This window comes from Rhinoderma darwinii, chromosome 7 (genome assembly GCF_050947455.1).
Source record: "Rhinoderma darwinii isolate aRhiDar2 chromosome 7, aRhiDar2.hap1, whole genome shotgun sequence".
NCBI classification, from domain to species: Eukaryota; Metazoa; Chordata; class Amphibia; order Anura; family Rhinodermatidae; genus Rhinoderma; species Rhinoderma darwinii.
This window is the reverse complement of record NC_134693.1, coordinates 94,316,015-94,337,973: the sequence shown is the minus strand read 5'-3', so window position 1 is coordinate 94,337,973 and position 21,959 is coordinate 94,316,015. Positions and strand designations below refer to the sequence as shown.

General features: G+C 40.9%; 1 protein-coding gene across 3 annotated transcripts in view; it reads right to left on the bottom strand.

The window, feature by feature from the left end:
* Positions 1–21,959, bottom strand: part of TOM1 (target of myb1 membrane trafficking protein) — a 210,576-nt gene that overhangs the window by 59,541 nt on the left and 129,076 nt on the right. For 2 of the 3 annotated variants that reach the window (XM_075833698.1, XM_075833700.1), the window contains exons 8-10: positions 15,824–15,957; positions 14,478–14,526; positions 2,339–2,444 (exon numbers count right to left, since the gene is read on the bottom strand). In XM_075833698.1, coding sequence (XP_075689813.1) covers positions 2,339–2,444; positions 14,478–14,526; positions 15,824–15,957 — 289 coding nt within the window. The remainder of the gene's footprint in view (positions 1–2,338; positions 2,445–14,477; positions 14,527–15,823; positions 15,958–21,959) is intronic. The other variant, XM_075833699.1, reaches the window with a different exon arrangement.

Below are 21,959 nucleotides of genomic sequence, written 5' to 3'. Positions count from 1 at the left end.
GAAAAGGAAATTTTCAACTTGGCATAAAGCCAATCTCAAAACTTTTAAATTTTTTAGACTATATTGATGGTCCAGTGCAAAATAGCGGGATCTGACAATGCAGACGGCTCATATATGTCCACGGAGCTGCTTCATAAATGTATGTTCTACTTGCAGTAGCTCTACTGGAAAGTAAATATCTCATCAGCTACAAACTTTAAAGGACCACAGTGGGCAAAACCGATACACTGTGTTACGTCTAGTACAGGCAACGGAGGGGGCATGACCAGGGCTGGCCTTAGGTTGGACGGCGCCCTGTGCGGGACTCTCTATTGCCACCCCCTACACAAATCAAAAATGAACCACATATATAGACACACACATACTGGAACATATATACTGCACATACGTAAAGACAGATATTTAGACATACAGGCTAATATACATACACACATTCTGGAATATATACATACAGATAAAAATATAGAGACGTACAGACAAATACACACACACACACACACAAATACATAAAGGGCACATATATACAAGCAAAAAGACACATTCACAAACAGACCCATATATACGCAGTACAGATATGTAACATCACAGCTAACAGTGATAACTCTCTGAAAACACAATGTAGTAGCGTTACCTGCAGTCCTATCTAACACAACAGATAACACAGTGATAACTCGGAGCATACAGATAATGTCGTAGATGATAACTATACCCACAGACACATATAAACACACACACAGGCATAATATATATATATATATATATATATATATATATAAGGCAGAGTATATAAGGCGCAGCAGGGTATATAGGAGGCAGCAGGGTATAAGTCATATGAAGACAGAATGAATCATTCTTAAGAGAAATATATTTGATAAAATCAATAAACCCAGAGAAATAAAAAGAAATCTATAAAAGAGAAAACACTTTCATATTTATTTTTATTTCTCTGGATTTATTGATTTTATCAAATATATTTCTCTTATTAACAAGGATTCATTCTGTCTTCATATGACACTTGGCATGAGGATTGATACACCTTCAGTTTTCTATTGTTATTAAGCTTCTTATCAGCATAGCCCTTTTTACATTGTTGCATTTTTTCATTATATAAATGGTTATTGTTGTAACCATTATCCTTTTAATTGCATTGTTTCTTATATCTTTAATTGATTTCTTATGTTGTTTTACAAATGCTTAATTTAATTTAATTTCATCCTTCTGCTTAACATTAAGTCACAGCAGTTTCTGTTTTCACACTGATATTTGGCGGTTTTTCCATCACAGTGTGTTTCTTAATTGCACTGTCAATCATTATATAAACCATTGTGGTGGTTTGTTCATTTGTATTTGACCTGATGAAGACGGCAGTTCGGCGTAGAAACGCGTAGTCTGTTCAGTTTTGAACAATTGGATTCCCTTCTTGGATGTTAGCAGCGCTATATTTGAGGTTAATTTTTTCCTTATACCTAAACTCCTATCCAGCGGTTCCCATGTCCAGGCGACCAGTCATTGAACCCAGCTGCAGCTTCATCCCATACGTCCTTACCATTGTTGTGCTTGTTGCAGCACAACCCAAATAGGTGAGCAGTTATTAACTCATGCTTATTGCTCTACCATTACAATTTGTGACCTACACCATGTGGCGCCGTTTTTCTTTTTGTCTTTCCAGGTTTATCCGTTTTTCTTGTCCGTTTTTCTCCTCTGCATGCACTTCCTGGCTTCACATTTTTTTCTGCATTTCTTTAGCAACTGATGCAAGAAAAACCGACAGCACTCAGACTTTGTCCGTGTGCTTTCAGTTTTCTTGACGCACCCATTGACATAATGGGTGAGTCTGATCTGTTTTCACTCAAAAACAGACCAAAATAGGGCTTGCTGTGAGTTTATTGCAATGGACACACGATCCGTGAAGAAAACTAAACAGATTTGTGAATAACTCAATGTAACTGAATGGGTCAGTGTGCTGTCGGTTGTTTAAATGGACAGCACAGTGACGAGAAACGCACTCGTGTGAATGAGGCCCAAGTCAGAGTCTTTCTCAAAGAGCAGCTATCGATCTAATGCACCTGGCCGTCTATTTTTTACATGGTCGGAATTAATAATTATATTTCTCTTGAAATGACTGCAGCAGGGAAAATGTAGATCCAGCCAGAGCCGGTCAGGGTTCCACGCCTATTAGCAGACTACCAGGTTAAACGTTTTGTATTCATTACACAATTCCTTTACAAATTATGGTGGATGGGGAGCGACAAGGCTGCCAATACATCTGAATGTTCAATTTTCCGGTTTCTTTAAAGCATAAACACAGGGCAAATGCACAAACAGCGAGACAACTTACTGATAGTGGCTAGTTGTGCAGATAGAGAGGGAGGAGGTGCTTGGATGGCGGAAGAGGTTGCCTGTAGGTCAATAAGAGATGGTGAGGCCTCTCTGTTACTTGGGGACTATTTAAAAAAAATAAAAATAAAAATAAATAGCTGTTAGTTCAGAGCTTGTGCATTATATCCATCAGCAAACTTGCAACATAGAATGATGCACTGAATGCGTACAGGGCAGTTACATGGCATACAGTTTTTAGGCTACTTCGATTAGAAATATAATTATAGTAGAGCAAAACAAGATACAAAATCTTGACTGCTGGCAACAGAGAAGTACCAATTCTAATACAACAAACCTTCAGAAAAATAATATGCCGAAAGAAAGAGGTCCGAGAAAACATCAACATTGGTATGTACAGGAGATTAAAAACAACGACATGGTGGTAGAAAACCACAAATTACAGTTTTTAGTTCCCACTTTGTATATCCACTCTGTATTATAGATTGCATGCATGCATAACATCTGTACAGAAATACGGATCGTGAAAATACCATATTACTATGCAGCTGCATGGCAGGGTCAGTGATGAGAGAATCTTCCAGCAGAGATAATACTCTGTTTTGGTGGGATTACAAGGATGGACTATGCTCTCCACAGGCAACCACTAAACAGTGGGTAGCAGCTTCCACAAGACAAACACAAATTAGATTCATGTAGCTGCTAATAAATGGTAAATTAATCACTGATTACTAAACAAAATCTCCACCGTCATGCATTACCCATCTTCCCAATAGTATTAAATACTCCCCCTAATATACTCTTTGGAATGGAGGCAGATGGAGATTACACATGCAAATATTAACCCACAAAGGACTGGCAGATTATTTTGACCTATGAAAAATGGCCTTCAAGTAATTGTTTTTTGTGTGCAGTAACCAACAACAATGCGAAATAAAGCAATGAGAAGTGCCATTGTAAACTGTAGCGCAGCCTATAGGTACAAGCAAAGAAAAATGTGCTTTATGAAGCTCGATTCTTAATAAGCGGGATAATAGAATTACCAGACAATATAGGCAAAACAATGGCCTATTGCAGCTCTGTTTTTTCATTGTTCTGCTCCTATGACTGAGCAGAACAATGGAAAACCCGAACACAGACGTGCACAAAGCCGAATATATACAACCCTAAAAATAAAAGTTTGTCGCAAGTGTCACAATTATATCAGAAAATTATTATTTCAGAAGTTTTGATTGCGGAGACTACAGTGGGGGGGGGGGATAAGGCCTCATGCACACAAACGTGTTTTTGCATCCGCAAATTATCCGCAAAAATGCAGATGAATTGCGGACTCATTCATTTTTATGGGCCCACGTGCAGAACCGTGGTTTACATGGACCGTGTATTGCCCAGAGTCCGGACCGCAATAGAATAGGACATGTCATTATACGGCCCACATTCACGGTCCGGGCTTGTTGAAATCAATGTGTGCACGGTCCTTGATTTGCGGACGGCCCGTGGATGACACTTGGGAGCATGCTATGGTTACGGCCGTGTGCATGAGGCCGAACTCTTACTGCGTAAGTGGGGGATAGTGAGGAACAACATTTTAATGCTAGAGGGTAGTGGAGAGACACTGTTGTGACCATTTAGGGGTTGGCAAAACCTCAAGTAATCTAAAAGCCAAGCTTGCACATCCACCGTTGCAGTGCATTTACTGGATGGTTTTAAATGTACATCAATCACTCAATGGGCTGTTTGGATCCGGCCCTACAGCATATTGTTGATGGCTTCTAACATTTGGACCTGGCTCCTACACCTGGCTAAGAAGTGTCCAGACCTGAAGTGACCCACTAACAAAACAATAAATCATAAGGTTATTCTTGATTCTCTACTAAAAATCCATGACAAGTATGTTCAATGTGCCTTTACATTTAATTATTAGATTGCCAAACACTTTTTTTCCTGTTTTTTGGCTTGAGACAGGCAACGTTTCGGGCTTGCCGGCCCATGTCTTTTTATATGAGGCCGAAATAAATGTTCACATGTACTTAAAACTTCCGGTGCCTTGGATACGTCCCTATGCAGATGGCCAAATACATGTCACAATTTATAAAAAAAGTCAGATTTTATCCTCTGAATCTTAAAGTACATTTATCATAAATAATCATTTCAGTATCAGACATCATGATTGTTTCAAAGGAAGAAAAAAAATGCCCCAGAGCCAGCATAGTAGAAAGGAGAGTAGGGACCCTATGCCCTGTGTGTGCCGTATAGCACCTGTGTATGTGTAGTACAGAGACACATACACAGATGCGGATAAAGATAGCTGCCCCAACAAGAAGACAAAATTATTCATAAAACAATGTGACATTAGGGCACATCGTAAAATTATTTGTTAAAACATGCCCATATATTAAAAACGTATCAAATTGGAAAAAAAAAATCGTAACACCTTTCCTTTAAGAATGAATCATACTGTAAAGATACAATTATATATCTGGAAAGAAATGAGGCATGTATGTACTGGATAACTGTCAATTACTTTAAGAATGGGGTGAATAGCGGTTAATTCAGATATATTCATAAAATAGATATTTAAAAAAAATATATATCTTTTACAGAGATAACTGCAATTCATTTAATTGTGACCCGACTGACCATAGACAAAAACTAGTAGCCAAGGCAAATGCATATAAAAAAAAAATAACCCTTGCTGTGATTGAAACTGCAGAGGCTAATAATCATTCACACAATAGAAATTGACTGCATGTTCGACAAAAAGAAGAAAATTCACAGCCTTAAGCTATCTAGAAATAGCTGCAGCTTTTGATTCACATTTTCACGTGTAAATTGCAAGAAATGAAGGTCACACAACGGAAATGGAAAGCCTTGAACTTTAAAGACCTTTTCTGGAAATAAAAGCAGTTAATGTAGTATCAGACACCTATGTGGCACATTTCTGTATGGAGCTGGTGGCGTACACTCTTGGTAGCGAATATATCAAACTTATGTTCCAGTAGATAAAGAAAAACATATAGGTTTATCCCCCTCTCTCAGGAAATTCAGAGATGTGAACCTCCACTTTTTGGTAACCTTTTCCCAGGATGTGGAGAAGTAAATTTGGCCATAGACATTTGGCAATTATATATGGGGTTTGGCCATGTCTGATCTTATTTTTCATCAGAAGAAAAAAAAAGTTTTCCAAAGACCGTCTTCTGTTGATAATGCCCACTACAGTTATTTTCTTCAGGGTGCTATCCGTTTTTTAGCGGATAGCACCCGGACACATTTATTTCTATGGGGCCATACACACTTTAGTTGTTTTGACGGATCCGTTCCGTCAAAAGTTTTGCATGTACATGTATTTGTCCGTCATTCAGTGACCCCATGTCCATTGAAACCTATGGATCCGGCAAAAAAACGGATCCGTTTTTCACAGATCCGTTGCTAAGCAACGACAGGGCATGCCAAAGTTCCCTGCATTCAACACACAAGATGGATTTTAACAGACCGTTTAAAACGGAAGACAAACGGAAGCACAGCATCCGTTTAAAACGGAACAATGGAAAGGACGTGGAGTGGCAACGGAAACCACACAGACGTCACAACGGACACACGGCTCCGTTTTAAACGGACTTGAAAATGGTGAAGGGTGTGCGCATGAGGCCCAATACTGCTCGGAAACTATATTCATTCTGATTTTTTGGCATAACAAAAATGTATTTATACAATATCTTCTAAAATAAAAAAATATATAAAATGAATGGTTATTGGACAGTATAATACAACAAAAATAAAGTGACTAGTAAAAATAGAACTAAGGGCCTGTTCACATCACCGTTGCCCTTCCGTGAGGGGTTCCGCCGGAGGTTTCAGCCGGGTTAACCCCTCAACAGAAAGGCAAACTGAAACCTAAGCTTCCGTTTCCCTCACCATTGGTGAGGGAAACGCTACTGCGCTATTGATTACGTCAGAACGACGGAACCATGTCACAACAGTGACAGACGGAAACCATTAGCTGGGTTTCTGTCACATTGAGTTCAATGGTGAGGGAAACGGAAGCTTAGGTTTCCGTTTCCTTTCCGCTGATGGGGTTAACCCGACGGAAACCTGCGACGGAACCCCTCATGCGCAACATGGACGGTGACGTGAACACACCCCTATAAAAAGAAGAAAATTTCTAACCCAGTGCAGCCATATTCCATTATTTAGACATTGAAGTGCAAAATAAATATCATGATTATATTTGTACATGCAAATTCATCCACTAGGTGGCATACTCTTTATGTACCAATCTGTCAAGTCATTATCTTTGCATATTCTCACAACAGCCTTACACAAACAAGGGAAAGCCAGGGGTGTGGCCAGAAGAGAATGGAGTGAGACGTGTTTGCCTTAGCTCCGTTCTACCAGGCATCTAAGCAGCTCTAAACAGCAATTAATAGGACGATAACCGTGCCCAGAATTATAAAAAGACCTGCAGCAGCAACGTTAAGTATGGGGAAGGCAAAAAAGGAGAGCTCAGCGAGACTTACGGAGTTCTTCCCTTCCACAAGGTCCCAAGATGGTGCTGGCACCAGACGGGATACAGAGCCGGGAGACAGAGCTACTCAGTCGCCTACTTCTTCTACCGCTAGTGCACGTGGATACACTCATTCTCCTCACATGTCCTCATTTTCAAATGTATCAGACAATCTTCGGAGTACTGTGAGTAATTGTGCAGAGCTTTCCACTATGTCTCTCACGATGCAGTTACATGGCGGGACGCCTTGTTCAGTACGAAACTTACCTCCTGTCTCCTGGTCGTTCCAGCCGGCCTCTGAAGACATGCTAAAAGGTATGTTGGAGAGTTTGAGATCCTCTCTACAAATAGACATACAGTCAGCTTTTATGTATACAGGCATAATTCATTGCACTTGGGGAACGAACGTCTCACAGACCAAAATGCTGGAATTTTCTAATGCTCATAATGAGCTGGTTGATCTCAATACTTCTCTGGAAAAAGAGGTGGGGGTAATGCGCATGAAAATCGCTGATATTGAAGATTGCTCTAGGCGCAACAACGTAAGGTTCAGGGGCATATCTGAATCGATTAAACCAGAACAACTGGGACAATTTCTTAATGCCTTTTTTGTAGCACTCTTGCCTGATTCAACCCCATCAGATTTACTTATCGACAGAGTCCATCGCATTCCGAAGCCCAAGGAGCTTTCTGCCGCCATACCTAGAGATGTGATAGCTAGGTTGCATTTTCAAAGAAAAGATGATGCAAGCTGCCAGACACCCAGTGGATCTTCCTGAAAGATTTCAAGAGGCGTTGGAAGTCACAGATATATCTGCAGCAACACTGGCTAATAGAAAGGAATTTCAGGAAGTTGAAAAGATTCTGAGAATGTATAACATCCAGTATAAGTGGGGATTCCCAGTGAAGATGGTGATCACGAAAGATGGCAGGAAGGAGATTGCAAATTCTCCAGGCAAAGTGATACAACTTATTCAAGAATGGCGGTTAACCCCGCACACTTCTTCAGGCACCTCTCCAAGACAGAAATCCACTCCTCGACTGGAAGAGTGGGTAACTAAATCTTCACATTGACTGCACTACGGTATTTCTGCTGAAAATAAACGATGGCCTCTGGAATGTTCGGGAGTCTTGGGACATTTACCGCAAGGTCTTGAATTACTTATGTACTATCTTACCTGACGGTTGAGTTAAGTACGTATGCCTTGGTACGGCTCATGCTGAAACACTGCAAGTGATGGGTTTCTTTTTCCTCCCCTATCATCCTACCGATGGATGTGAAGTTTGCTTATTTTGGAACTTGTTCATTGACTGTTTGTCAGTTGTAGTTATTGTTATGTTTTTAGGTCTATGTCAGGCATGTATACAATGCTTTGAATGTGATGTTATCATTTTGTTTCAAATGTCAGGGAGGACTCTAGCTGAAGCTCCATTGGATGGGTATGGTATTGTAATACAATGGTGTACAGCATAGATCGTTTAAATGGACTACTAAGACCCTTTACATTAATTGAGATTAGTTGGAAGTCCAAAGATCTCATGCAAAATATTGTTTGCGCTCAAGAAGCGCATTTAAAACAGGCAGATATTTGTAGATTGCATCATAAGCAATTTCCACATATTTTTATATCACCTGCACTGAATAACAAAAGAGGAGTAGCTATTGCAGTAAAAAAATAGAAAAACGGTAGCCTTTACGTTAAGATAGTCACTTATTGATCCTTATGGGCGTTATGTCCTGTTAGTATGTGATATTAATAATGCTACATATACTTTAGTATCCATTTATGCTCCAAATCAGAGACAAACCAAAAGTCAATTTTCAAACTCATTAACAAAACACAAATTGGGGTCAGTTTTGCTTTTGGGGGACTTCAATAAAGCGATGTGCCCTTCTTTAGATACTACAGGTCAATCTGTAACAGAGGGACCCTCAGAGTTATTCAACCTTACTCATAAAGAGGCTGTAGTGGATGTTTGGAGGTTACAGCACCCATCTGAAAGGGAATACCTTTTTTTTTCCCATCCACACAAGACTTATTCTCACTGATGACTTCTTGTTTCAACTTGTCTTGTCCTCTGGAATTGGAACCATAGATTGGTCAGATCATGCTCCAGTATGTGTGTCCATAACAGTATAATACTCCTCCAACATCACTGTGGGGTCTTAATAACTATTTTTTACAATCCACTAAATATGTGGACATTCGAGAATTTACTACGTGAATTCTATTTACAAAATAATACCGAGGATGTCTCATATAACACGCTTTGGTGTGCGCAGAAAGCTTACATGAGAGGTCATTTCATTAAAATTGCATGCAGGGATAAGAGGCAGAAAGCGGAGTTGCGATTTCATCGGTCTTCCACAATCACTCAACTTAGTGTGTGTAACAAACAGGTCTATTGTCCTTTGAGGGCAGACATGATTAGCCAAATGCAAAATCAACTAGATCTTTATAAATATGAACAATCCTCGAGGAGAGTTAAAGCGAGATATTACGGGTACAATAATAAGGCTAGTGCTCTTCTAGCGTCACATCTTAAGCAAAGGTCATCCCAATCTAGAATTCCTACATACACTTCTCTCCACAACGCCCACTTGGTTAAAAGTAAAACATGCCCAGTTGTCTATTTAGAAAGTCATTAGCATAAAGCTTAAATTGCTCATAACTTGGTGAAAATAGAGTTTTCTAAATAAAAAACACTGCTGTTACCTACATTACAGCGCCGATTACATTATGTACAAGATAGGGCACTTATAATGTGGTGACAGAGCCTCTTTAAAGATAATTTGGGAACTACACAGCCCAAACTTCCTGATATCTCCTCCTTTTTACAACATGTACAATTACCCTTGGTCTCTCCTCAGCAGATTGCAAAATTATTTGCCACAATTTCTAAGATTGAAGTATTACAGGCCATTAAAGCCTTGAAACCACATAAGGCTCCAGGTCCAGATGGCTTCACAACTGATTATTATAAGAAATTCAGTTCTATTCTCATGCCTCATCTGTTAACAGTATTTAATTCAGTACAAAATGGTGGGGAATTTCCTAAAGAAATGTTAAAGGCTACAGTAGTCATTCTGCCAAAAGCAGGGAAATCCCCTAACAGACCAGGTAATTTCAGGCCTATATCGCTCTTAAATACAGATCTTAATGTAAAGGATCTGCCAGGCACAGCTTCTGTGTCAACGCCCATAGGTAATCAGTCTGCACCTGCTTCTATGTCTGTGAGATGGCAGGCTTAGGAGTGGGAGAGCCTATCACAGCCTGGCCAGACGGAGCTAGCTCCCGCCCACTGTCTATTTATACCTGCCTTTCCTGTTCATCCTTGCTTGTGATTCTTCTTGTTTGGTTTCCTGGCCCTGCTGCAGCTTCTTGAACTATTTGACCCTGCTTCATATTGACCCTGGCTTACTGATTACTCTCCTGCTCTGCGTTTGGTACTTCGTACACTCCTGGTTTGACTCGGCTTGTTCACTACTCTCCTGCTCTGCGTTTGGTACCTTGTACACTCCTGGTTTGACTCGGCTCGTTCACCACTCTTGTTGCTCACTGTGTTGCCGTGGGCAACTGCCCCATTTCCCTAGCTTCTGTGTACCCTTGTCTGTTTGTCTGTCGTGCACTTATTGAGCGTAGGGACCGTCGCCCAGTTGTACCCCGTCGCCTAGGGTGGGTCGTGGCAAGTAGGCAGGGACTGAGTGGCGGGTAGATTAGGGCTCACTTGTCTGTTTCCCTACCCCCATCATTACACTTAAATTATATTCTAAAATTATTGCGGAACGCCTGGCTACGGTTCTGCCCGAACTAATACACCAAGATCAAGTAGGTTTTGTTAAGGGCAGGCTTTCTTCTGATGGGACTAGGAGATTTGTGAATTTATTAGAATTGGTGGAGAGGGATTGGACGTCTTCTCTGCTTCTTTCCCTGGATGCGGAGAAGGCCTTCGATAGGGTTCATTGGGGATATTTGGGAGAGGTTTTGACCAAATTTGGTATTACTGGGGTAGCACATCACAGCATTATGGCCTTATATACTTCTCCATGTGCAATGGTATACACGTCTGGTTGTACATCTAAACAATGTAGGATTACAAATGGGACTCGGCAGGGCTGCCCTTTATCTCCGCTCATCTTTACCTTAGTAATGGAACCCCTAGCAGCTTCAATCCGTTCACATACTGAGATTAGTGGAATTAATGTAGGAGAAATAGACTTTTATAGTTTATTCACAGACTATGTGATTATTGCTATGTCTAAGCCTGGGGTGTCACTAACAGCGGACACTAAGATTTTAGAACAGTTTAGTACAATTTCATATTATAAGATGAATGTCAGGCAATCAGTAATACAAAGTATGAATTTGCCACACATCCTCAAGACGTCTTTACAAAACAAACATTCTTTTATATGGGCAACGGAATCTATATCATACTTCGGTATACAACTAACCTACCCTTCTTCCCTTTTTTATAAATATAATTACCTTCCATTATTACAACAGGTTGGGAAAGAATTGGCTAATTATTTAAAATATGAAGCGTCATGGTTGGGATGAATTTCTGCTATTAAAATGATGGTCCTACCCAAAGTATTATACATGTTTAGAAATTTGCCTATTTTTCTATCAAGAGCCTATCTTAAAGAGGCTCTGTCACCAGATTTTGCAACCCCTATTTGCAAAAGTCCAAGTGGGTGTGTTTAAAGTAAAAGTCCGACTGGGCGTGTATTATGTGCGTACATCGGGGCGTGTTTACTACTTTTACTAGCTGGGCGTTGTTGTGTATAGAAGTATCATCCACTTCTCTTCACAACGCCCAGCTTCTGGCAGTGCAGACACAGCGTGTTCTCCAGAGATCACGCTGTGTCGTCACTCACAGGTCCTGCATCGTGTCAGACGAGCGAGGACACATCGACACCAGAGGCTACAGATGATTCTGCAGCAGCATCGGCGTTTGCAGGTAAGTCGATGTAGCTACTTACCTTCAAATGCTGATGCTGCTGCAGAATCAACTGTAGCCTCTGGTGCCGACACGATGCAGGACCTGTGAGTGACGTCACAGATCTGCACTGCCCAGCTAGTAAAAGTAGTAAACACGCCCCGATGTACGCACACAATACACGCCCAGTTGTACTTTTACTTTTCAACACGCCCAGTTGTACTTTTGCAAGCCTCATTTGCATAAATACGAAAATGGTCATAACTTGGCCAAAAATGCTCGTTTTTTAAAAATAAAAACGTTACTGTAATCTACATTGCAGCGCCTATCTGCTGCAATAGCAGATAGGGGTTGCAAAATCTGGTGACAGAGCCTCTTTAAAAAACGTCAAGGTATAGTTAATAGATATGTATGGAAACATTCTCGCCCCAGAATTTCAGCAGAAGTCCTATATATAGGCCTATAAGTAAGGGAGGCTTGGGTCTTCCGCAGACGTCTTACTACTATTATGCTGTGATTTTAGATCAGAGTAGGTTTTGGAACATCAAACATCCTGTGAAACACTGGATGTCTATGGAGAAAGAATTACATGAAAATTTTCCAGTTGACGCACAATTATGGTTACATTCTAGGGATGATATGCTTAAAAAAAAACAAAATTCTTAATATAAGAGGCAGGGATTCGAGTTTGGAAAAAAATGTGTGTGTGACTCACCCTATTTTTCCGATGAGGTATCCTCTTCGACTCATTCCTTTTCTAATTCCGGATATAGTAACCCAAAATTGGATTGATGCCGGTATCGAAAATATATCGGATATTATGGAACAAAATCAGCTTATGACATTTGCTGATATCTGAAATAAATTTCTGCTTCCTCGAAATTATTTCTATAAATACCTTAGAGTGAGACATCTGCTGAATTCCCTACCTAAATATGATGATTCTCCTAGGTCTGTGGGGGAAATGTAATTTCATAATTTGAATAAAACATCCAAGGGTACTTCTAGACTTTATGCTGTGATATGTGAGAAATTCTCTGAAACAAAAATGACATGTTTGTCTCGTTGGGAGAGGGATTTGAGAATCTCTATTACTGCAGAGGAAAGGGAATCTACTTTTCAAATGGCGTGTTCCCTTTCTAAGTGTGCATCACATTTAGAGGCCTCGAGAAAATTTTTGTATAGATGGTACTACACTCCCAATCATCTGTCCCTTATGTATCCTTCTTCCTCAGTTCAGTGCTGGAGAGGTTCAACCTCTAGGGGTATGATTTTTCATATATTCTGGGAATGTCAGGTTATCAAGGTTTTCTGGACACGAATAGAACAATTATTGCAGTCTATTTTGGGAATCTCTATTACTTCAACTCTACTTTTTCATATGTTGTCAGCAAAGATCTTGATTGCAAAATACTGGAAATCCATTAAAGTACCTAGTATTTCTGAGCTCATACAATATGTGAATCATAACTGTATTATGGAATGTTCACTTGCCTCTCTCTATTCAAGGTGTGTATAGAGGAGCTTCTTATTGGGAAAAATGGAAGAATTCAAATTGCCATAGCACTGTTTTGTAATTAAGCCATGTAGAGATGCTATATAATGCCTTTGACAGACAATGTTACTTTGTTTTTACGGTTATGTTCTTTATATGTCAAAATTTATGAACCAAATGAAATGACATAATGAATCCTGTGTATTCATATGATGTAATGCGTATTGGTTCAATAAAAAACTTTTATTATAAAAACAAGGGAAAGCTGCATATAGGCTACACAAGTGTCACAATCTTTAACAAGCTTGACCGATTCACATGTTTAAAAAACCCCCGTAAATCTGGTCCGTGTGCGTTGCGTTAATGCATCTGTGCTTTGCGAATGGCATGTGTTTTTCACAAACTCGCAAAGCACATCACGCATAGCACACGGATGTGGTAAATCTGGTCTGGGTGCTGTGCATCATTTCCACGCACCCATTGACTTCAATGGGCGCGTAGGTGCGTGAAAACGCACCAATATAGGACATTTAATGAGTTTCACGCAACGGCCTCTCGCTAAACTCCTGCATGTGTGAATGGCCCCATTGAAATCAATGGGTCAGTGTGCGGTGTGTGATTTTCACGCACAGAACATGGACGAGTTTTATGCTCGTCCGAATGAGCTCTTACTCACACGAATGGGTAATACATCCGTATGACGGCCGTTGAAACAATGGCCGTCACACGGACGTATATAATTCAATGTAGCCGTCACACGGCCGTTTTTTCAACGGACCGTGTGAAGGCTCCGTGAGAAAATAGGACATGTCCTATTTTTTCACGCTTCAAGCATCCCTCCATAGACACTAGTCTATAGGGGATGCGTGATATCGCGTTTCGTAGCGCAGAGCACGGATGCACCTTGGACGTCCGAGATGCGCAACACCCGTTTGAATCTAGCCTTACAGTCAGGGTAATAGCAGTACGTACAATGTTGGCTAATGGCAGAAAATGCAATGCAAGGTAAAGGAAGCAGTTGGGGAAACGACAGCACGTATAGTGGGAGGTAAAGGCACAGCCATTTCGAAGCAAACTAGAAACTAGACTAGAAAGTTTTCCTCAAATAAACTGGTGAGAACTGCTGTATACTACGTTTATAGTTTCATGGTATGTTACGTCTATTCTTTTTGGATAATAACCATTATAAATATTTACCTGGTTTTCTGCAGTTCTACCAGTCTGACCAGCAAATATTCTCTCAAACCTGAAAGTAAACGTAAAGTTTCTATAAAATCAAATACCATTTACTAAAAAATCTACTGATTGGAGTAGCGGTCCCATTTAAGTAAATGGCACTTAGCTGCAATACCAGGCACAGCCACTGTCAAAGTGTATGACGCAGTGCCTGGTAAACTATGAGGGGGCCCAGGTGTTCATTGCCCCGGCCCCCTCAGTCAGCTGATCGGTGGGGGTGCTGGAAGTCAGACCCCAATTGCTCGGATATTGATGACCAATCCTAAAGATAGGCCATCAATATAAAAGTCTTGGAGAACCTGAGCCCTCACTCCTCTTTTTTTAATTGAATTGTAAAATTCTGTGAAACATGTTGGCACTATATAGATTATTATTGTTATTATTTAACCCCTTTAACTGGTTGCCGACACAGGACGGGAATGCTCGTCCTGAGCGGCGAGTACTTGGCGCATTCGGACGAGCATTCTCGTCCTGTGGGACAGCTGTCTGTGCGCGCGATCGAGAGCTGGGCAACGGCTGTAATACACAGCCATGGCCCCGCTCTGACAGCGGAGAGAAGAGAAACATCTGCTCTCCGCCGTTAACCCTTTGAATGCCGCGATTAAAGCTGATCGCGGCGTTCAAGGACAGGGGACTGCACTTTGATCGCGTCACAGAAGATAACTGACGTGATCAAAGCTCATAACTTGTACGGCCAGACAGCCCAGGGTCCGAACATATTTCCTGTTAGGGCATACTGAGGTATGTCCTAACAACTGCCTGTGTACAATCAGTACACAGGTTAATGTACTAGCATATACATCATGGGATTAAAAAAAAAAAAGTTAAATGAAATATAAGTCCCAAAACATGAAATAATAGACATATTTGGTGTCGCCACGACCGTAACAACCTCTACAACAAATGTATAACATTTATGATGATCGGTGTATGGTGTAAAAAAAAAAAAACATTAAATCTGCTGCGGAACTGCTTTTTTTCTGCATTTTCGCCAAAATAAAAATGTATAGAAATTAAACGATTATGTAGGTACCATTTTTTGGTATAAATACATTAAGTACAACTTGTCCCACAAAAAACAAAGTCTTATACAACTACGTCGTACCAAAAATAAAAAAGAGTTATGAGCGTCGGGATGCAAAGAGGGAAATATAAAAAAATTGTTCTATCCTCAAGGCCAAAATTGGCCGTGTCCTTAAGGGGTTAAGCACTCAATATTCAAGACCTGACTGGTGTAAATCAATGCTGTGTTAATATTAGTCCCAGGACTACCACATTATTACGTGACGGCTGACATCAGTGTTTACCTCTCATGACGAATGAAAACATTGTTAAGGTTGTCATTCACAATGAGTAGCTCCTCTGTGAGCTGTTCATGGGACACTCGAGGAATAAGCTCCAGAACTCGTTGCTGCATGGATCGGCATGTACGGTTCAATTCCTGGGAACAAAACAAGCAAAACTTAAGTCAGTTAAAGTGACAGGACTAAAATCAACAAGGGATGTTATGAAATAGCTTCTACTGCCTGCTGAGCGATAGCACACACCGACACAAACACATCACGTAACAGTGACTCACATCAACAAATTAACATTTAAAGAGGTACTCAATCTTTCTCCCCAGATTACACCACTTAGGATATGTTGACATCTGCGTCAGGGATCCGTCGGAACGGAGCCCTGACTGACACAAATGGAAACCATAGGTTTCCATTTCCATTGATTTCAATGGGGACGGATCCGGTGCCAATGGTTTCCGTTTGTGTCAGTTGTGCAAGGGTTCCGTTTTTTGGCTGAATAAATACTGTCGGCTACGAGAGAGAGAGAGAAAAATAAAAAAATGTAAATTAAGAAAAAAGAGAAAGTGCTCGCCTTAAAGGAAGGGTGTCGCAGAATTTTTTTTTTTTATATCAATTTGCTTTTAGTGTTTTATTAAAAAAAAAATATTTATTTGTGTGTTTTTTTTCCTTTTTTTTATTTTCTAACTTTTTCTTCTCTATGGGGGCTGCCATTTTTTTTTTTCATCTCTGTATGTGTCGATTAACGACACATACAGACATGGAATACGGCACATACAGCCCCATAGAGAATGCGAACGGGAGCCGTTCCATTCACTATGCTGTACGCCGTCTGTGTGGGAACGGCGCATGCCCCACGCTCCCACACAGTCCAAATGGAAAGTCTTCAGCCGAGCGACATCCGGTGCCATTTTCTTGTGGACCGGAAGCAGCGGCCGGACAGTAAGATTACTACCTCCGGTCACGGCTTCCGGACATGTGTTCTGAAGCAAGCACTAGGAGCGGAGGGAGCAGACGGAGCGGATGGACGGGAGGGAGCAGACGGAGCGGATGGACGGGAGGGAGCGGCGGCAGCAGGAGCAGGTAAGTTATGTCTGTGTTTGTTCGTGTTTTACTGTGTGTTTACTACTGTATGAAAGCCTACTACACTGTGTGTTCGCTCAAAAAATGGCGACACACAGTGTAGGAGGTTTGAACATTCAATCCCCTCCTTTCTCCTGGCACTAGCCAGGATAAAGGAGGGGGGATTGTTTGAGGACGCTAGAGCGAGTGTGTCTTCTCAAATTTTGCAGCATAAAGCAATGTGGTTGCTTTACCACATACCAATGCTGCAGTTTTGGGAATTGCTCCCTCCAGTGACCAGCACAGGGAAATGTTATAAATTAGAATCTAATTATAATATTTCCTGACTCGTGAAAAAATTAAAAAAAATCAGAACACTGTTTAATCATTTATACACTAACTGCTTAACTAAAAAAAAAAAAAAAAAACAATTCCTAGCGACACATTCCCTTTAATATATTAGAAAACTGAATGAATAGCAATCTGATACTATATAACCTGCAGATATACGCGGCAGCGTGTAGTCTATGAATTTAGTGCAAAAAAACTGTGGTCGTACACAGTTTCTGCTGACCAAATTTTAAAACTCCTAAAAAGATCTGCAGGTTATTATGAGAATGTTCCTGCAACTGAAAGAGAGGGTTTCTGATAATATATTAGCATGTCACCATATACATTCTATAAAGGGGCTCCAAGTTGCACGAAATAGTAGTTGAACCCTTCGGAATTACCTGGTTTTCTGCATGGATTACTCATAGAAAACAAACAGACCACATTTTAAGTCACAATTATAGACAAACACAATCTAACTAAACTAATAATAATTGTACTGTACATGTCTTATTGTGAACATTGAGTAAAGATCCACAGGGACAAAAAGTAAGTGAACCCTGGAAATTAATAACAGTAGATGCCCCTTTAGCAGAAATAACCTCCACCAAATGTTTCCTGTAGCTGCAAATAAGATTTGCAAAACGTGGAGGAGAAATGTTTTTATACGCATTTGAAATCATCGTTTCCTCAATAAATCGCAAAGCGTCCAGGCCCTGAGGCAGCATAGCAGCCCCAAACCATGATACTTCCTCCACCCTGCTTCACATTTTGGATGAGGTTTTGATGTAGTTCTGCAGTGTCGAGGAAGTGGGCATTCCTGACTGGTTGTAATGTAGCGGAGATCTGAGGTTGGGCTCTTCATTAGCGGCACATAGCAGCAATCCACAATCCCGACATTTATCAGATACTTACCCCGACTTCTGGACATCTGGACTTCTGGAGAGGAGAGGAGCCATGGTACGAAGGCATGGAGACAAGTCTGGGCCACTCCGCCTCACTGACTTTTACCCACCAGCTTCACCTTCAGCTACATCACTACTAGATGTCGTTGGACAACGCTCTTCTCTGGCGTCTGCACCTGTCGAACCGAACATGACAGAGGGGAGACCCGTTCCTCGTACCGCTCGTCCCCCACACGCAGCGATGCCCTGATTCATGTAAAAGGAGGTAAAGAAAGCAGTAAACCGGGCCTCTGTTATCTCATGCTTCCCCTGCATCTCCTTGACCTAAGGGCCCTGCTCATGAAAAATGCACGCACATGGCTGAATCAGGGGATAACACCCTTGTTAATGCCTCCCTGCCTGGTACAGAATGGGATGCGAAGGAATGGGACTTGAACACTTTCTCCCTCCGAGAAATTAGTAACTGAAGTGGCCCTGAAAGGCATGTTACTTTCCCTGCAAAGGAATCTCTGTACTGATATGGGGAAACACATACAGGGGCTTCAAATGGATGTAGAGGAACTGGGTAACCGCACTTCACACCTAGAGTATAAAATGAGCGATTATTGCATTGCTCACAACGAACTTGTAGATGCTCATATTGCTGCAGAGGATGACATAAAATGGCTTAAAGACAAGATTACTGATCTGGAGGATGGATCACGCAGGAATAACATTACGTTTCGGGGAATTCCTGAGGATGTTCAACCTCCTGACATAACGATGTTCTTACAAAATCTGTTTAAAATGCTTCTCCCTGTGGCTACTATTGCGGAGTTTGTTATAGACCGTGCTCATCGTATTCCTAAAGAGAGGCCTGCACCAGATAATGATCCCTGAGATGTATTAGAGAAAGAGCAAGAAACCACGGCGCCACTTGGTGTGGATCAAAGAAGATGGAGGTGAGGAATAAACGGTATATAAATGCTCACCGTGAGGTTAGGAGAGTTGAAGGGTCCACGAAATAGCTGCTGCCAGATCCGGGCCGGTTACCGAGGTGACCGCTTGGGTATGATGAGTGCAAGTGGAGAAAGTTAGGATCTATAATGGCGCTGCTGAGTGGTGTAGACAGGATAAAATCCAGAGGCCAGGTAAACGTAAATGTTTTATTGCTATGCAACGCGTTTCAACGCCGAACTGGCGTTTTCGTCAGGCATGGTGAACACAAAGAAAAGGACATGTATATATACAAAAAAGGAAGTCATCTGGTTAGGGCCAGTTCAGACTGGTCAATTAGGTTAAAAAAACGCCAAAAACTCAGGCGGGTCAGAGTTCAAAGGGTACAGTCTATTGGAATGACAATTAATAGTTTTTAATCAATAAAACAAAGTAAAAACAATAAGAGAAATAAAAGACGAGTTGTCACGATAACGAACTCTTATTTAGTTGTTATATGACAATGTCGAGGGATGGCTAAGAACATTGTGTATGGGAGACGGCAGTGTTTTATTGTTGAATGGTTAACTGATGACATCGGGAGGGAACAGGTGGTGAACAAGTAGTAACCGATTTGTAGTTTATTTGTTTATTTAGAGCGTAAGACGTTTGTGTGTCTGAAACATGAGTGGTTACGTGTGAAAGTTGGATTTGTTACTTGTTGTCAAGGAGACCAACTATACTACGGTGGCCGACGCGGTCCAAAACAGGATGGAACGCACGGTGACCCGCAAAACGCCAAAGGTCGCCGAGCTATGCAGCAGGAACAGTGAGAGATGAACAGAGAACGGATTGTCGAAAAGGAGTAGGTAAATATAGATTAAATGTGAGTGATGGAAACTAAACTTAATGTTTTCATTGACATGACGCAGTGTTCCATGTGGTGGTTTGTTTTTATTTTTGTGTTTATTATTATTATTATTGATTGATTTGAGGGGTCGCTTGGTACAATTAGAATAATTATAGAGGTGAGGATGGCATCAATGAATTTTGTTGGGGCAATACCTGGATTCATTGGAATGAAAAGGTTGGTTCTAATGTCTGGACGAATGGGTGCATACCTTTGGATTTACTTTTAGAATTACTTAGAGAGGGAGCGTCTCTGTCGAGGATCGTTGGTGCATTAGGGTTTGTATATGAAACCGCAGATGCAGGACGAGGGGTTGTCTGGTTATTGTTAAGGGGCGGGGAAGGTGGATTAACTAGTTGATATAGTGTTAGTGGGAAATGCCGGAGCATTAGTGTCAAAGGAGTCCCATAGTTTCATATGTGGGCTGTTTCATTGTACTGTATAGATTTATGGATATTTAATATTAGGTATATGTACAAGTATGGGCTGGTGGGATCCAGAGGTTATTCAATGTTTAGGATTGGTTCAATAGTTAGTCTAGGGATGACTCTGTGATGTCATTTAAACCCAATGGGTATAGTGTATTCATTTTAAAAATCCAGAAATTTTCTCTTTGTTTTAATTTGTTGAATCTATTCGGGACGTCGGGGTGAATGTATTCAATGGGTGTGATTGTAATTTTATTTGATTGGCACTCATGTGCCTGAGAGAAGTGACGGGATACACTGTGTTTGAGATACCCATGGTTAATATTGAACCGGTGATTATTGAATCGGGTTCTTAAGCATTGGGTGGTTCTACCGATGTACTGTAATTGGCACGGGCACTCTAAGAGGTAAATGACATAAGAGCTGCTGTGGCCAGCCCATACTTGTACATATACCTAATATTAAATATCCATAAATCTATACAGTACAATGAAACAGCCCACATATGTAACTATGGGACTCCTTTGACACTAATGCTCCGGCATTTCCCACTAACACTAGATCAACTAGTTAATCCACCTTCCCCGCCCCTTAACAATAACCAGACAACCCCTCGTCCTGCATCTGCGGTTTCATATACAAACCCTAATGCACCAACGATCCTCGACAGAGACGCTCCCTCTCTAAGTAATTCTAAAAGTAAATCCAAAGGTATGCACCCATTCGTCCAGACATTAGAACCAACCTTTTCATTCCAATGAATCCAGGTATTGCCCCAACAAAATTCATTGATGCCATCCTCACCTCTATAATTATTCTAATTGTACCAAGCGACCCCTCAAATCAATCAATAATAATAATAATAAACACAAAAATAAAAACAAACCACCACATGGAACACTGCGTCATGCCAATGAAAACATTAAGTTTAGTTTCCATCACTCACATTTAATCTATATTTACCTACTCCTTTTCGACAATCCGTTCTCTGTTCATCTCTCACTGTTCCTGCTGCATAGCTCGGCGACCTTTGGCGTTTTGCGGGTCACCGTGCGTTCCATCCTGTTTTGGACCGCGTCGGCCACCGTAGTATAGTTGGTCTCCTTGACAACAAGTAACAAATCCAACTTTCACACGTAACCACTCATGTTTCAGACACACAAACGTCTTACGCTCTAAATAAACAACTAAACTACAAATCGGTTACTACTTGTTCACCACCTGTTCCCTCCCGATGTCATCAGTTAACCATTCAACAATAAAACACTGCCGTCTCCCATACACAATGTTCTTAGCCATCCCTCGACATTGTCATATAACAACTAAATAAGAGTTCGTTATCGTGACAACTCGTCTTTTATTTCTCTTATTGTTTTTACTTTGTTTTATTGATTAAAAACTATTAATTGTCATTCCAATAGACTGTACCCTTTGAACTCTGACCCGCCTGAGTTTTTGGCGTTTTTTTACCTAATTGACCAGTCTGAACCAGCCCTAACCAGATGACTTCCTTTTTTGTATATATACATGTCCTTTTCTTTGACGAAAACGCCAGTTCGGCGTTGAAACGCGTTGCATAGCAATAAAACATTTAC